This window comes from Pinus tabuliformis, chromosome 7 (genome assembly GCF_031772625.1).
Source record: "Pinus tabuliformis cultivar Carrire ecotype Pingquan chromosome 7, CPIR1, whole genome shotgun sequence".
In the NCBI taxonomy this organism is placed as follows: Eukaryota; Viridiplantae; Streptophyta; class Pinopsida; order Pinales; family Pinaceae; genus Pinus; species Pinus tabuliformis.
Genome location: NC_142293.1, coordinates 976,047,236 through 976,065,801, shown reverse-complemented (window position 1 = coordinate 976,065,801; position 18,566 = coordinate 976,047,236). Strand labels below are relative to the sequence as shown.

The 18,566-nt window shown below is 39.0% G+C and overlaps 1 protein-coding gene across 4 annotated transcripts in view; it reads right to left on the bottom strand.

Moving 5' to 3' along the window:
* The window catches only part of LOC149250869 (putative RNA-dependent RNA polymerase 1), a 148,867-nt gene that overhangs the window by 56,570 nt on the left and 73,731 nt on the right, over positions 1-18,566 (bottom strand). For all 4 annotated transcript variants that reach the window (XM_089459261.1, XM_089459263.1, XM_089459260.1 and 1 more), the window contains one exon: positions 5,691-5,841. In XM_089459261.1, coding sequence (XP_089315387.1) covers positions 5,691-5,841 — 151 coding nt within the window. The remainder of the gene's footprint in view (positions 1-5,690; positions 5,842-18,566) is intronic.

Here is an 18,566-nt window from a genome sequence, read left to right as displayed (position 1 = left end):
GAAAACAGAAATTTTTACAAGATGGGTTTTCTTCTCCGTTCAAGAAAGATTTCTTATTGATAGCTTGCATGGCAATCTCAGTGGGCAACAACACGTGGTATATTGATTCTGAAGCGTCCTTCCACATGACCAAGAACAGGGAGTATTTCAACTAGCTAGAGGAGAAGGGCATGGAAGTTCATATTGAGCTAGGAGATAATGGAAAATACGTGACTACGGGAGTTGGTACTGTCAGCTTTGAGAGGGAGTCTAAGAGCTCTCTCCATCTCAAAGATGTCCTTTATGTTCTAGGCCTGAAAAAGAACCTTGTTTCGATGGTAACCCTAGAGGACAAGGATTATGATGTCATCTTCAACAAAGGCAAGTCTTACCTCAAGCATCTAGCTTCTAATCAATGAAGTAGATAGATGTGGGGATGAAGAATCTCTACAGGTTGCAGGTTGAGGAATGCGCAGCCTTCAGCAACAAGGCAGCAGGTGGGCAGAGTAGAGATGTAAAACTTTGGCACAAGTCCATGGGACACTTGCATAATGAGGCGTTGAAGATCCTACAGCAGATAACCACAGGGCTACCACAATATAGTCTTGACAAGAATGGAGTGTGCAAGGGGTGAACACTTTGCAAGTATGCCAAGTCATCTTTCCAAGGCCGAGACAACAAAGCCAAACGGATTTTGGAGCTAGTGCATTTATATGTATGTGGGCCCTTCTCTTGTCCATCAGTTATGAGATAGGTATTATGTTACTTTCATAGATGATTATTCCCGAAAGACATGGATCTTATTTATGAAGAAGGAGGAGGTCTTCTCCAAGTTCATGGAGTTTAAGGCCTTGGTAGAGAACCAGACCGGGAAGAAGATCAAAGCATTGAAGAGTGACAATATTGGGGAATATATCTCCAATGCCTTCAGGGATGAGTGCGCCAAGGAGGGCATTGGGAGGGAGCTAACAGCACCCCATAACCCTCAACAGAATGGGGTGGTTGAGAAGAAGAACTACAGCATAGTTGGAGCAGCCAAGGCCATGTTGCATGATCAGGGATTGACTATGTTCTTGTGAGTAGAGGCATGCAACACTGTGGTATCTCTAAAAAGCAGGAGTTCACACAAGGTGCTTGGACGAGTTACACCAGAGGAGGCTTTCACAAGCAAGAAGCCTGATGTTTCACACTTTCGTATCTTTGGCACAAAAGTTTATTGCCATGTGTCCAAAGATAGCAGGAAGAAGTTGGAGCCCACAGCTAAAAAAGGTATTTTCATGGGGTACAGTGAGACATCTCAGGCTTATAGGGTGTATATTCCATCACTCAAGAAGAATATATCAGGCAAGACGTGAGGTTTGAGGAGGAAAGAGCTCTAAGGGAGTACTTTGAGCGAGAGCAAGTAGGAGTACCTAAGGAGGAGCTACTAGCTCCCAGGAGGAGCCTCAGCCAGGGTCACATATTGAATCTCAGCTAGGTGGCAAGAGGGTCGCACAACAAGATGACCAGCAGGATGAGGAGGAGGAAGACCAAGACGGGAGCAGGCAACTACTCAATGAGAGACTGCTAGCACAGGGAGGAAAAGAGCCAAGTGGGCTAACAGGTTGATTCAAGAGGCCTAGGAGCATGTTGAAGCTCCTAGCTCTATGTTCAGGCAGAGCAAGCAACCACAGAGGTACACCGAGTATATGGCATTGATGATAGAGTTGTTGGACACAAAGCCTTCTTGTTATGAGGAGGCAACCTCTCAGCAAGTTTGGAAAGATGCCATGGTGGAGGATTATTCTGCAATCATGAAGAACGACGTCTGGGAGATTGTGCCACGACCAAAGGGAAAATCAGTAGTAGGCTCGCGTTGGATGTACAAGGTGAAGCATGAAGCAGACGAGAGTGTGGAGAAGTACAAGGCCAGGTTTGTGGCCAAGGGCTTCTCACAGGTTGAGGGCATAAACTATGATGAGATGTTTGCCCAAGTAACACGGTATTCATCCATTAGGACAATTCTGGCACTTGCAGCACAGATGGGGTGGAAGATCCACCAGATGTACGTGAAGACAACATTCCTCAATAGGGTTGCTGAGGAGGAGATTGATATGGAGCAACCAGAGGGGTTTGAGCAGTTTAGCAGAGACATGCATGTGTGCAAGCTGAAGAGAGCTCTTTATGGGCTCAAGAAGGCTCCGAGAGCATGGTACACTTGTATTGACAGCTACCTTCGAGGATTGGGCTTCACTAAGAGTGAGGCAGATCCCAACCTATAATACATCTGGTTAGAGGGCTTTTGCTCATTCTAGTGCTCTATGTTGACGATCTTACACTCACAGGAGTAGATATATGGATTTAGGATTGCAAGGCAGACCTTACAAGGGAATATGAGATGAAGGATATAGGGCCTACGCACTATTTCCTTGGATTGGAGGTTTGGGAGGGTGATGGTGAGATCTTCTTGGGACAGGCCAAGTACATGCAAGATATTCTCAGCAGGTTTCATATGCAGGAATGCAGGCCCATGGCCACACCTCTAGTCATGAAATGGAGGAAGGTGTATGCTAGTAGAGCAGAGCAAGTAGATGCTACATCATACAGGAAACTCATCAGGTCGTTGATGTATTTGGTCAACACATGGCCTGATATTTGTTTTGTAGTAAACCAGCTGAGTCAGTTCATGATGGAACCAACCAAAGTTCATTGGGTTGTTGCAAAGCATGTTTTGAGGTATCTTAAAGGCACAACAAAATATGGATTAAGGTACAAACAGGTTGATGGAGTGAGGCTTGAGTGCTTCACAAATGTAGATTGGGCAAGGAGCTCCACAGATCAGAAAAGTACTTCAGGATGTGTCTTTAGCATTGGGTCAGCAATTGTTTCCTAGTATAGCAAGAAGTAAAGATCAGTTGAACTCAATTCAGTAGAGGTCGAGTACATGGTTGCCAATATAGCAGCGTGCGAAGCTATCTGAATGAGGAAGTTGCTTGTGGGACTTTTCAGACAGGGGATGGAGCATACTGTGATACATTGTGACAATCAGAGCTGCATTAAGCTCTATAAGAATCCAGTGTTTCATGATCACTCCAAGCATATCAAGATCGGGTATCATCATCTCAAACATTGTGTGAAGAAAGGTATAGTGAAGTTACCGTACATTCCAACAAAGAAGTAGACAACAATATATTGACCAAGGCATTGGCAAGAAGCAGTTTCATCTATTTCAGAGACAAGTTGGGAGTTGTATAGAATCCCTTCATCGCTAAGAGGAAGTGTTGAAAATTGTAGTCTGGAAGGTCCTCTCTTGCTCATGCCTTAGCCAAAAAGACCACGAGTTGTCCTTCTTTGACCATGGAGCGAGTTCATGGAGATGGTGAGCTTAACTTCACAAGTTCATGCATAGTGTTGAAGGATCAGTTACATGGACCCTTCTTCAGTTTGACTACAGGATTGAGCGGCAGTTTGAGTTCAAAAAGAGATGGAGCTTCAGTCATTGATTGACGTAATTACGAGTTATGACTCCAGTGATGAATGGAGAGAGAGAAATAGTTCGACTTGGTTAACTTTCCAGTTAAAGACTTGAGTACTCAATTTGGACGAGGCCCAAAATTAGCATGGATTGAATCCATAAAGGAAGGATGAAGGCACAAGTTTATTCATCATTGAGCGCACAAGTTTATGGGAGATCTATTTGCGTGTGGTGTGTGTATCTTTGAGGAGCTAGTGCGCACATTTTTTAGGAGTTTCCTTGTGCTAAATAATAGGGCAGAATTGTGCTAGGAAATAGGAGGCAATTCTGCTCTAGGATTTAGGAGCTGAGTCCTAAAGAATAGGAGGCCTTGTGCGCTAGGAAATAGGAGGACTAGTGCGCAAGGAAGAAGGAGCAGAGTCATAGGATTGCATAGCAGAGTCAGGTTTGTATAGCAGGAGAACAAGAATATTCTCAAGAAGACAAATTGCCTTGTAGTCGTTCTATTTGCTCAATCAATAAAATACCACAACAAAGAAGGCAGGTTTTCCCTTTTTGGGTTTCTTGGGTAAACAAGCATGTCAATTTGTGCAATTGTGTTTTTATCCCTATGTTTATATTCCGCTGCTTATCAATTAAGAAACTCTGTATCTTGGTGAAAGTAAATTTGGCTTCAGTATTGGCTGCCTTATTTTCAGTTATTTATCTAAGTAGTTGCAGAGTTTAATGGAAATTTAACAATTTAACAGTCCATTCAGATTGCAGATGGAGTTCAAAACTTTCTTAATGAGGGACGCTTGGGGCTCTAATTGCTGATTTTTCAAATGAAAATGAACTTTTTTATGTTATTGTATAAGGATTTTGTTTTTGGTTTCTCCATAGGAAAGGGATAATAAGGATGTTTTGATGCAGACCAAGAGGAAACGAAAACCTGTAGGAACCCTTAGGTTAGCATCAGAATCCTCCTGGGATAGACTTTCCTATCAGCCCTTGCGCATTTTAACTGCCCATGGACATGTACAGCCAATGTGTATAACTCTAATCTATTGGTCTTATAACACCAAACATCGTTGAATATTCTCGTGAGGTAACTATAACATCATAAAACAAGTTGGCATACCTCAATTGAGGATTGAAAACACGATGATTTGTTTTGGATGGTTATATGCAACCAAAGAAAAGACCTGTTATTAATGTGCTATGCAATCTGATTGAAACTTGGAAAACCTACAATAATCAATCTAGTGCCACAAAGAACTCAAGACCCGGTACAGAGTAGCTGAATGGGGACCCTCTAATGGGAACATCATACTTTGGTAAAACAATTGTTCAAATCCCTGGAATGAGAAACTGGTTACAGAATTCAGAGGCAAGTGACAAGAACATACTACAATCAAACCAACCCATTCGGTAATGGTCTTTTGTTTAAAATAAAAGATTTCCAACAGAGGAATTTTAAAATGGAAAATAAGATGTATAAATGATTTGTCTGACAAGAACAAGACAACTGATGAACACGGTTACTGGTTGAGAACAATCTAGTTCCCCATGTTCTCAAGAATAATATTTGTAGAAATATTTTACGGATAGAAAGATAATGTTGGAAATGTGGTCTAATTCTCATATCACTAACTGAACATAAACAAAAAAATGGTATGGGAAATTGAACAGGGAACATCTGGAACATAGAAGCCAGAAAATAATGAGATTGTGCATTTCATGCAGAAGAGTTGTAAAGGATGCTTGTTTAAGCCTCTTCAAGCCAACTTTCAGCATTGTGGGGACCAATTTATGTACAGCCAAAAGCAAAGTTACCAGAAACGTGTGTGCAAGAACACATGCACGTGAGGTAGTCTTTCAAAATTGGGGATTCATCAAATTTGGGCTTCCAAAAAGCTTTAGAGCTATAAGAGCGGATGTTGTTGTCAATCAGAAGCATGTGCAACAATGGATATAGAATGGGTACAGTAACTTTGACTACAAAAAGTCATGCAATTTCAAATGCAAGACAAAAAGTCATGTCAAGCATAATAAAACTAAAGCCATATAAAAAATAGGCGATATATATTATAAACGCATGACCAACCAGGCTAGAAATATATTGATAAATTTCCCACTAAGAATCAAAGAACATCAACCATCAAGTTATAGTATAGGCGAGAATCTGTGAATTTCAAGATGAAAAACAGACAATTAAGAGCATAACAAGTGACAATTCCTCATCAGAGCACCAACTGTACATGAAACCCAGCCATACCTCAATTGTAACATTATGATCTAACGAGGCTGTTGCAGGAGCAACATAGTCCATTGGTGGGTCCTGTTGGGGTGGAATTAGGGACTTGTCCCAGCTTATAAAATATAGATCACCATCTAAATCACTTCCAGAACACTCATCTGGATGGGGTCTGCATACTCACAATATTATAATGCAATGCTTCAGCAAACTTTTTAATCCTTTCTTAAGACGGCAAATGAGTCAATTAAAGCATAACTTAAATGCAGAACATAGAGTAAATATTTTTGCTTTTCAACATCTTCATTTAAGTTTTTTCAATAACATGCATCATACTGAAAGCAAATCATGGGTTAATAACTTAGCACTAATGGAACACACATTCATGTGGATTGAAAATCTCATGGTATATGGAATATGTGCCAAAGCATTCAAATTACCTGGAATTGCTATAAATTATCTTCCCCTAGAATATACTTTTTAAATGCCCAAACCATGTATAAAATGTTGAAATGTGTAACTAGGTTTGGTCTTCATAAATATGAAATGTACTCTTGATTCTTGTATATTGTAACAAGAAAGAAAATTCATTATTGTTATTTTTGTAGCATGGGTTTCATGCTCAAGTCTTTTTATTTAGAGGTCAAACACCCATTGAGTGCTTCTAGGATTTGTCCTAGTGTCCACTGTCAAGAAGTCAATAGAGTCATTTTCATATGAAGAAGACCCAATTGGGCAAATTGTAACATGTCAAAAGAATTATTTATGTATTTAAAAGTGTCAGAATACCCTCCAAGACCAAGTCGGCCTGGCAGCTAAGAAGTCGGCCTCAATAGGGCATGTCATCCTCCTAAATAAAGTGTCAAAATACCCTCCAAGACCAAGTCGGCCTAGCAGCTAAGAATTCGGCCTCAATAGGGCATGTTGTCCTCCTTGGAAGCCTATATATAGGAGGGAACTCGACCTCGTATGGACACTCACTCACTTCTCATCATCCAAGCGAAGGATAAGCAGAAAAAAGGCAAGCAAAGAAGGATAGAAGGACGAAGGACAAAGTGTTTGGGTTATCTCTCTCTCTCTCTCTCTCTCTCTCTCTCTCTCACGTGTGAAAGAAAGCTAGGGTTTCGCAGCTGCAAGGTCAAAGTTGAGGAAGTTGCAGAAAGAAGGTCGAAAAATGGATTATTAGGTCACCTACAAGCCGTAGAAGGAGAAGCAACCCAAGCAAAGGTCAAAGGAAGCCTTGGAAACCCTAGAATTGCTCACACATGTGTAAGCAGTGCCTATTGCAGGGGCCGAAAATTTCAGACCTGTAGTGGAGGCCGAAATTTTGTAGTCGGGGGTTGAAGTTGTGCAGCGGGAAGAGATTTGACTGAGTTTGACTTGGATAGAAGAAGCACATCATCAAGAAGGTTTGGCTTGGTCTTGGTCTAGAGTTCTTGGAATTTGTCATTTGAAGAATCTATAAGAAGAGGAGATTTGTGGGTTTTCCTCTCAAATGGAGATGTTTTGGCCCTGGCTTGTAGCCTACATCCTATGTTCTTGTGTGTTGTTGATCTTTTTGTTTTGGTAGTTGTGTGATGATAAGACCAACATAATAATAAGACAAGAAGCTAATAATCAAGAAAAGTAAAAATACATCACAAGCAGTTATCAATTTTAAGAGAAATCATCTTAATTGTAGCCCTTTAGATTTCTCAACATAAAAGACATTGGATAGAAGCCCATAACCATTGTCAAGTTGTAAACAAGAGTGTTCTGACTTCACAGCCACTCTCTTGTAGGGATCAACAAACAAAGAGTCTATGGGGCTGCAAAGGTTATATATCTGATATAAAATGTTCTACATTCTTGATACAAGTGTAACCCTTCCATTGTTGGGAGGGTCAAGAAAGTTGAACACTTATCTAAATTTCAAGCAAATCTTGTTTATAGTTTAGGGAGGGTTGATAATCTAGCAATAGCCTCACTCAAACTATCAACCTTTTTGAAGAGAAAGTATGGATAAGCCAAATTATAATTTAATAGTGAGTTCTGGTTTGATCAACAATGTATTGGTTAAAAACTACTCACAATATCTAAATCTGCTTATTTAATAGTTGAAAGTCTAGTTTGTTTTAGCTCAAATTTCTGGAGGTTTTATGCCTATCAATGTGCTTTATGTCAATGTAACTTGCTTTATCAGTGATAGTAAATAACATATATCATTTAAGGAAATGTAGAAACCATAGTCAAGTTGTGGTCTTTTTCTTTGTTAAATGATAAATATAATACAAATATATTCTACTTAAGGCTTCACTGGTTGGTCAAGAAGGGGTAGTGACATTCCCCCACTAAGGTTCAATCCCCCTAAGAGTGTGGTATATATCATCCAATGAAATAGTAAGGTTGTATTAGTCATTAAGTCAAGTTGAGCATGGAAGTAGCCTAATGGTGTGACACAACAATTCCATCTCTTGATAGGTAGTGAATGCTTGACACTTCATTGAGGAAAAGCATCTTACCAATTCTTGCATGTAACATAAAATAATAGAATAAGATGAGCTAACCCGAAAAGTTTAAGTCAATGGACATGTGCACATATCCATACACATTGAGCGCACATACAAGCATGCACATATGTACACATATTCATACACATTGAGTGTTGATTACAAGTAGAAGGTGAAGAGTCACCACAAGGAATATGAACAAGTAGTTTCTCATTATCCCATATGATTTAGGATTACAAATAGAAGGGATATCATACAATAACATGGTTATGTCTATCGGAAATTAAGATTTGCTGACAATTATGAAGAAGATTTGATGTGTTTAGAAACCATGTCTTACCATTTTGGATGCAAAATATTATTTGTTGTTGAAGAATGTAACTAGGTTCAGTCTTCATAATTGTATTCGAGTCATAATGAAATGTATTTATCAAAAAAAAGAAAGAAAAAATATTATTATTATGACTTATTAAAGCATGGGTTTCATGCTTAGGTCATCATTTTATAGGTCAAAGTCCCCATTAAGGACTTCTAGGTTTATATTGAGTCATTAGAGTCATTGTCCATTTTATTAGACCCTTCTTGGGTTTTAGGATTTTATTATTTTATTAGGGTATACATTTAGGAGTTAGGGTTTCTAAGGATTTGGAAAAAGGTTAGGACAAGGGTTAGGGTTTCTTAAGAATTAGGGTTTCAACAATTTATGCTAAGAATTTGATTTTTGGGTTTCCAAGATAGGGACTCCAAGGTTTCTTCAGTAGGACAATTAGGGTTTTGACATCATTAATAATGCTAGGGTTAAGGTTTGCAAGATAATGCTCTTAGGACTTTATCAACAATCAATGCTAGATTAGGCTAGGGCTTTTAAGCAATTATGGTTAGGGCATTATTAGGATTTACCCATCTTCAACAATGCCATATTGACATCAATGACAACTTTAACCAACAATCTCCACCTTTGTCATTGATGGCAATATTCTCACCCTTTCAACATTCTCTCCCCCTTTGACATCAATGGCAAATGGGTGTCCCGACAATGCCTTTTTCCATCAAGTGCTTCCCCTATCATGCTTCTTCTTGTTATGTTGCTCCCCCTGTCATCCTACTTTCCTTCTTTTGGCAATATGGTACAAGAGATATCTTTGTGTTTCTTCATGATAAACTAGCTCCCCCTGCCTGCATAAACTCCTCTTGCTCTTCTTTTTATGGAACCCAAGATAAGAAATATTGTTGCCTTGTGATCAAGTGGAAGGCATCTTCAACAATGGATGTGTAGTGAAGACACAATATCATGCTTTTCTTCAATGGAATTACTCCCCCTAAGCTTTACATGCATGGAAAGGAATGAAGTAAATGATGTCTTTATGCAAGAGAGACCAATTTGTCCAACAAGATTTTAAAAATTTCTGAGAGATGATCCATCAAGAGATATATCTATGTGTCTCATAGCATGATTGTCCATGTGTGACACGTCAAGGGTTTCCCAAGGCTTATCAAGGAAGCATCTTGTAAGAATAGTCAAATTGTCACAAGCTCCCCCTAACAATATGCATGGTCTTGGCAGAATCTCATCATCAAAACTTGAAATATCATATTTGCCAAAGATGTACTCATTAGATCAACAACATGAATTGATGCTTTGAGTATTCAAGACACATTCCACATGATCTCCTTGTGGTTCAGATTGCTTTCTTCTCCAAACTTGTTTAACCTTCTTTTCATGCTTGGTTGTCATGTTTTTAGCTTGTTTAGGGGCCCAATTCAAGTTACAATCACGAGCCATATGACCAATATTATGACATTTGTAGAATTCAATTTAGTACATAAATGAGGCATAATTTCTTCTTGAAAAATTGCTTCTAGGAGACTGATGGGGACCATTATAATTGGCTTTGTTGTATGCCCTACATTCCTTTGCCATATGCCCAAAATTTGTACAAGAATGGCAATAACCTAAAAATTTAAGGTTATTAAACAAAAATTAACACACAAAAAAATAGCAGAGACATAAAAAACCAGACATGGTGGAAAAGGCCTGAGAGCCTTGATGTATTCCTCACACTCTCAATGTAATGTACAAATAATGTTTATGATACACATATAAATACATGAGGAAGTTTGTCTCAAGATAGTGCGTCTATCTTGGACTCTTTGGTTAAGCAAAGATATCAACACACTAATCTAGGAGTCTGACTAGTTGGAGAGAATCTCTCAACTAACTAGACCTAAACTGACTCCTAACCATGAGGAACAAACTCAATCTAGAAAGGTAGAATTAAATCCAACTTTCTTGATTTTAATTAATTTAATAATTTTGGACTTATAATTGTTTTAAACACATGAAAGTGAGGCTAACATTCCTCCCCTCAATGATAAGTCCAAAATAAGAGCTAGGAACCATCTTCCAATTTCTCATGCTGAAACTGTTGATCCTCAAAAACGCTGCTTGAAAAACCGCCAAAGTTGGATGCTGAAAAAACTCCAATCTGAAGAAAACATGAATCAACTACAATTCTAATTCATCTCTGAAAGTTGCTTGACAACTCCATCAGGTGCCAAGCTGCAAAAGGATCCATCTGTCCTTTAATCAGCGTCCTTTGTCCACTGACAAAATGTTGATGACGTCCACTGGCGAGTTTGCTTTGTCCACTGACAAAATATTGAGAACGCCCATTGGCAAATTTGTTGATGTCGAAACTGCTCGCTGTTGTTTTTTGAAAACTGCTCACTGCTGCTTTAAGGAAGATGATGACTACCCACTGGCTACTTGATGTTGAACGCCCACTCGCTGTAGATGATGGTCGCCCACTAGTTGAGTTGATTCTGTCGAAAATTGTTTACTACTGCTTGTTGATGTTGTCAAAACTTTCAGTCTAACAACCTTCAATTCCATTATTATCATTTTCCCCCCTTTATCAGCTAAAAGGAGAGACAATCAACATTTGATTTTAGAACTCCCCCCCTTCAGGTGTAGGAGAGTTTCACCATCTTCATTTTACTGTAGAAGTTGTAATGGTTGTCTTCATGTGAGACTGAATCCTTCGATAACACATAAACAATTGTTTGAATGTAGATGACCTCATCCAAGGATCAATCCATGCATAATTGATCTTTACTCTAGGTGATTGATTTCGCTTGCAACATCTTTCAGATGAATGATTTTTCTTGCCACAATGGTGACAAGGATGGAGGTCAAAGCATGTACTCTCCATATGGCCATTTCTCTTACAATGGTTACACTTAACCATATTCTGAGCATTGTCGAGAAACCCAGCACTTACAAACTGAACTGGTTTTGAGAAATCTGGAACAAACAAAGTGTTTTCTTTGTTGGACCATGTCGATCTTTGTTGAAGAAGATTTCTTCCCAAGGTCTGATCACTTTCTTGGAAAGACTAGACTGTTGTTGTTCTTCATTCTTGTTGTTGTTGCTAACATTATGTCCCTGATTTATTAAATCTTTTGTATCACGATGGCCATCAATCATTAACAGTTCATCGGTTTGACATGTTGCATCAAATTGATCAATTTGATCTTTGGTACTACTTGTCGCATCATTTAGTAGTACAGCTGGTTGGTTGAGATCACTTGTGTCACAACTTATATCACAAAATATTCACTTATCACTCCAAATTTACAAAATATACCTTATCTCTCCACCATTTATTTCTCCAAATTACAACTTATACCACATACCACATGAAGGTTATTAAACAAAAATTAACACACAAAAAAATAGCAAAGACATAAAAAACCAGACATAGCGGAAAAGCCCTGAGAGCCTTTATATATTCCTCACACTCTCAATGTAATGTACAAATAATGTTTATGATACACATATAAATACATGAGGTAGTTTGTCTCAAGATAGTGCGTCTATCTTGGACTCTTTGGTTGAGCAAAGATCTCAACAACGCACAAATCTAGGAGTCAACTAGTTGGAGAGAATCTGTCAACCAACTAGGCCTAAACTGACTCCTAACCATGAGGGGCAAACTCAATCTAGAAAGGTAAGATTAAATCCAATTTTCTTGATTTTAATTAATTTAATTATTTTGGACTTATAATTATTTTAAACACATGAGAGTGAGGCTAACAAAAATATACTTTGGTACCATGAGGATGCTTGCCTTGATGTACTTCTAAAGTCCCTTTGCCTTGAGATCCTTCAATGATATCCATTGCCTTTTGCATCCTTGACACTTTTTGTATACCTTCTTGGAGTAGGGTTTCCTTTAAGATTATCTTGATTAATCTTCTTGCTTTTACTAGAACTGGGGTCATCAACATCTCTTTCAAGCTTTTCAACATCCTTGTTATTTGGTGCATTAGGGTTTGCATTAATTTTGATAGAGGGATCACTTGCATAACCAAGATCTGATTTATCAAGGGGGGATCTTTGATGACTTAGGATGTCATCTAAGGTTTGAGAGCTCTTTAGACTCTTATTTACCAAGTCAACTTCTTTCCTTAGGAGATCAATTTCTTCTTTCATCATCTTGCATTCTTCATCCTTCTTTGCTAGATGGTTCTCCAATTCTTCCTTCTTCCCTATTGCTTCACATGTTTGGGCATTGATAGAGGAGACATCTAATTTCAATCTAGAGATTTCTTCTACTTTTTCTTCTAGTTGGTATGCTATGGTATTTTTGTCCTCTTTTGCTTCACTTGCTTGTTTTTCCAGGAGGGCCAAAACTTCCATCACCTTTTCAGCTCCTTGTACTTGTTTCTTTGCTTCTTCCAATTGAGATTTAAGGGATGAGACCTCTTCCTTGTATTGACCAATTTTTGCTTCAAGTTTGTTGAAGTCCTCATGTCTTTGTTCAATATGGTTTGACAAAACTTCTCCCCTTTTCTTTGCTTTATCCAACTGATTTGTCATGGATATGACTTCTTCATGATGTATTTTCTTGTTTGCAATTCCTCCTTTAGCTTGGTGAGCTACTCATATCTTTCTTGTACTTGAAGGTTGAAAAAGTCAACTTCCTTCCTTGTCTTGTCAAGGTCATAGTCACCATCTTGTGCTTGCTTCTTGAACTCTTCGTTTTCCTTTTTCAAACTACTTATCTCTTCCAAGGAAGCTACAAGTTTTGCCTTAAGATCTATTTCAACTTCTACTTCAAGAATTTCTTCATCATCATCTTCCTTTATACAATCGATCCCTTCATTTTTGCTTTCATTTGTCTTATTTGATTCATCTTGATGCTCTTTGTCATCACCTTTTGGATCAGAGGTTATGACTAATAATCCTTTAGAGTGAAGATCCTGAAGCCTTTCCCAAATCTCTTTTGTTGATGAACATTTCTCCACTTTGACCTTTATAGGATTTGGTATCCCACTCAAGATTGCTTTTATTGCTATTGCATTATGTTCCTTGGACTCTTCTTCTTCCATTATGCTTCCAATAACCACTGATTCCCAGACTTCAAAACTTTGAGCCATTAAAAAATTTTGCATTCTTGCCTTCCATATTTCAAAGTTTCCATTGAACAATGGAGCTTTCCCAATTTGATTATCCAGTGAGGAGGTGATACCTTCTAAGGGTTTGCAAGCTTTCTTCCTTGACTTTGTCATTTATGTTCTAAGGATCTACCTTCAAGTTGTTACGCTGTGAGTGAAGGCACTGGCTCTGATACCAATTGTTGGAAATACTGAGAGGGGGGTTGAATTAGTATTTCTTTAACAATTGTTATTTTACTAGCTATGATCCCTTCTAAATAGAACACAAAATTAACAGAGAGATGAAGCTTCTTAGGGCAACAAGGTGCTTGCGAGGACATCTAGCCAGAGTGTGATGATGTCTAGATCCCAAAGTAGGGAGGGTGGTGTTGGTTTTGGAGCTCTAACCTTGGATACACACCTAGATCCCTAGGTTGGTGTTAGAGCAGAAGTTTGATGGTACCTATAGAGGTTGAAGCTTGGAACACACCTTAGTCCCACCCGATTAGATACCCTGGTCAAGTATCTAATATGTAACACTAAATGTGCTTTGACTGTTCATAAAGTATATCACTTTGAGATCTCCCATGTACCCCTGTATATATATGTAATTATGAATACCTCCCTAGTTAAGAGGGAGTGTTGAAGAATGGAACTAGTGTTTGTCTTCATAATTGTATTTGTCAAAAGAAAAATTTATTGTAAAAGAACAAAAAATTAAGCATGTGTTTCATGCTCTTTCATTTATTTTCTAGTTCATAGCCTCCATTGAAGGCTTCCAAGTTTTGTCAAGAGTCAAGAGAGTCATTGTCATATTTATTAGACCCTTCTTGGGCTTTTGTCCCCAAGTCGGCCATGTCCTGGAGAAGTCGGACCTATTGGAGGCAATTCAACCTTGTGGAAGTAGTATAAATAGAGGCAGCTCGACTCATTTGGAAATACACTTACACAAGTTCAATCTACAAGAAAAAGAGGGCAAAAAAGAGAGTGAAGTGTAGGAGAAGAAGACCTAATCCAAGGAAGAAGGAAAATCAAAGTTTATGGGCATCTCTCTCACACATGCAAAGATGTTAGGGTTTCTAAACGAGTAGCTGGAGGGTGAAATTTCTGAAGTAGTTGTAGGTTTGAAATTTTGTAGCTAGGGGGCCAAAATTCTAGATTGAAGTTGCATCTGGGGAGCTAACACTTGGAGACTTTGGCAGAATACATCTACTTGAAGGAAGGGCTAACTTGGTGATTGCAGGAGGTCTTTGTCTAGGTCAAAAGGGTCTTGGATTGTCTCATTTTAATTTGAATCTACTAGTGGAAGAGTTGGACTAGGTTTTCCCCTAGATATGGGTTTTGCCTTTGCTGAGTGCCTACATCTTGTGTTCATTGTTCTCGTGATCTTCATACATTTTATTTTTGGTAATTGCTTAATGAAAGATAGCATAATAAAGAAGTAAAAGAAGCCAACATAATTCAAGTAACTATCAAAAAAAGAGGAATCAAACCTTAATTCCTACATGCATTGATTTCTCAACACTGTCTTGCTCAAAGGAGGATCTCTTGAAAAGTTAGATTATAGTTTCTACAACTGCTACAAGGCCGAAGTTACAGGTCGAAGTTGCAGGGTCAAAGCTAGGGGTCGAAGTTGTTGCTGGAAGTTGGTTGAAGCGGGATCAAGCTTTGTTGATCTAATATACTTGAAAGGATTTCTTGAAGGGCTGACTTGGTACTTGGAGGAGGACTTAGTCTAGGGTTTGGGTCTTTGTTGTCTCATTTGAAGCAGATTTTATAAGAGGAGATTTTTTGGGTTTTCTCCTTTGAGGGGTTTTGCTCTGCCTTGGAGACTAATTTCCGTGTTTGTTGTCTTTATTGTTTTGATCTTAATATTTGTTTGATGAAAAGATCTAATAAAGAACACAAGAAGATAATTAAAGCTCACAAGCAAGCATTAACGAATATGGAAAATCTGATTTAATCGCTGCCATATTGTATTTTCCAACAGATCTTGTATGCCTTATTTCTAACAAAAGGAGAAGGAATCCCCTGACAGAGGGAGCAACAATGGCAGGAAGATTTGCTTCTGTGATAGAGGGAGAAGACATGACAAAGGGAATTGATCTCTAGGATCGAGATGAAGGATCTTGGTTGGATACATTACTTCTTGGGACTAGAAGTGTCGCAGAAGACAAATGACACCTTCTGTGGTCAAAAGAATGGTATATTGTTATGGTCGTTCAAAGATTTGGGATGACAGACAGGAAGTCCATGGCCATTTCCATGGTATCCAATTTGATGAAACTAGGTGGCAGAGGGAGTAGCCTGGATTGTCTCAGCAAGATTTGTTTCAACATTAAAATGACTAGAAAGATGTTGTGGTAATGGATTGAAGCTAGTCAGCTTATGATTGAGCCAAGGCATTGATGTAGCACAACATATGTTGAGGTACCAGTATGGTACTATTGATTATGATATGCTTCATATGGTAAAGTACAATTGTTGGTTATATAGATTCATGTATTGCTTGACAAGTTATGAAGCAAGGTAGCTTCAGGATTGTTTGATTAAGTGCGGGGAAACAACCATGATGACAAATCGCGGCACGTGGAACAGTGAGGCTCCTATTTATTTCTATAAGTGAGTTGTTGGACAAGCTTGGAGTGACTGAGAATGCTTCCCTTCGAATGTTCATGTTGTAGCATCTATGCGCAAACAATCTTCCTTAGGTCATGGGGCTTGACCAAGAAACCATTATTTATGGTTGGGGAGATTGGTTTTGAGGCCTTGAGTGCTCCCTTAGGTCATGGGGTTTGACCAAGAGACCATATGGTCGGGGAGATTGACTCTATTAACATCAAAATCAAGAATCCTCCCTTAGGTCAAGGGGTTTGACCAAGGGACCACATGGTCAGGGCGATCGACATCAAGATCGGGATTCCTCCCTTAGGTCATGGGGTTTGACCGAGAGACCATTGTTTATGGTCGGGTAGATTGACATCGAGAAAGGGATTCCTCCCTTAGGTCATGGGGTTTAACCGAGAGACCACTGTTTATGGTTGGGGAGATTGACCCTGAGTACTCTCTTAGGTCATGGAGTTTGACTGGGAAACCATTGCTTATGGTTGGAGAGATTGATCTTGATTACTCCCTTAGGTCATGGGGTTTGATCGAAAGACCATTGTTTATGGTTGGGGATATTGATTCTAATTACTCTCTTAGGTCATAGAATTTGACCGGGAAACCATTGGTTATGGTTGGAGAGATTGGCCTCATGAACAACATAAAATGCTCCCCTAGTCAGTAGGGTTCTGACCTTATTGCCATGGGTTTTGGCTAGTGGGTTGAGCTTGTGCCTCTTAAGCATCGGGCAAGTATTGCCCCTGGTTTCACCATGGGTCAGGTGGGGTTACTGACATGTCTCCAAGTGACGACTTGTTGAGTTGGTGACCTAGAACTAGTATGTGACTAGTTCCCCCTTTGATATTGACGCGGGGATGCTTTCCACATGGTTTTGTGTTAAACATGTGGTGGATGGATACATCAACATCGCTGAGCTCATTCAACCTTTTCTTGGAATAGAGAAATTTTCAACAAGAGAACATCTGTGGAAGTCATTATGAATACCTCCCTAGCTAAGAGGGAGCGTTGGAATTTTGTAGCTTCGATTGGTCTTTATAATTTGTATTAGCCCTACAAAAAAAAATGACAAATACGAATTATACTTCAAGTCAGCTTCAAATAAAGAGAATTTTGAATTTTAAAATGTGAAATTTTCCTTCCAAATAGTAAGGTCAGCGTCAAGTCGGCCCCAGTGAAGGGACACACCCATTCGGCATATTCAACTTCTATATATTGACATTTGTCCTCCCCATTAGGGTATTTAATTCGAATCAATTTTGTTCACAAATGGGATTTATCTGAGGCATAATAAGGAAGAATTTAAGGCTTGAAGAAGGACAAATCTAAGGCTTGAAAGAAGGACGAATTCTCTGAGGAAGGATGTTGAAATTTCAGGAGGGCAAATTTGTCTATGTTTGACCAATTTTGAACTATGTTTGGTTATTGGTCAGTTTGACATTATTTTTGACTAGGAAATCAGATTGTATCTCTTGTTGAAACGAATAAATTCTCTAAGAAAAGGTTGCTAGGTTTTTCCCCTAGTTTGGGGTTTTCCCAGGGTAGTTTTTGTGCCTCCTGTGTTTGGCTATCTCTTTATGTTTTTAATGTTATTATTGTTTAATGTTGAAGATTTCCTATGTATAATTGCTTAATGATGAAATGACACAAGATAAATAATTAATGATATCAATGGAAGTAATTATCAGTTAAGGAAATCTGGAAAATTCAACACTAGTGAGGCGCCCCATAACATCAACGAATCACTAAGAAGTGAAACATTCTCTACAAGACTGAGATCCAATGGAAGATTTGAGTGATACTCCCCTTTAAAGACCAACTCATCCATAGTGGTAGTTGAGCTATCAAGCCCTGTAATGTCAAGGTCCCATGCTAATCTCAAAAAGAAATTGCCATGTTGTTGTTGTGCTACTCTAGTTATAACTGACTGTGGTGGTGAAGCACTGCTAATTGTTGGAGCCCATTCGTGCCTCATCTCTGGTTCCTATGTGCAACCAATAGACGGACACCATGTATCATGAATCAATCCAACACATGCTAAACTGTTCCTTCCAAATCACACAACGAACTCTACTATCCCTCCTAATGATGTACCCAGATATTGTCTAGAGCCTACACACCCTCCTGTAAAAGAGGTCTACCATCCACTATGCCTCATGCTTGTAGAATGCCTCAAAATGTCATGCCGAAGGTGTGTCATGCAACGCCCTCATGATCATCTCCCCATGTGTGTACCCAAGGGCGGAACATATGCTACCTTTGCAGTACGGCACACCATCCCTAATCTTGTACCTATCAACTCATGCACTGACTATATGCCTCAATTTGGTAGTTGCTCTCCCATCCA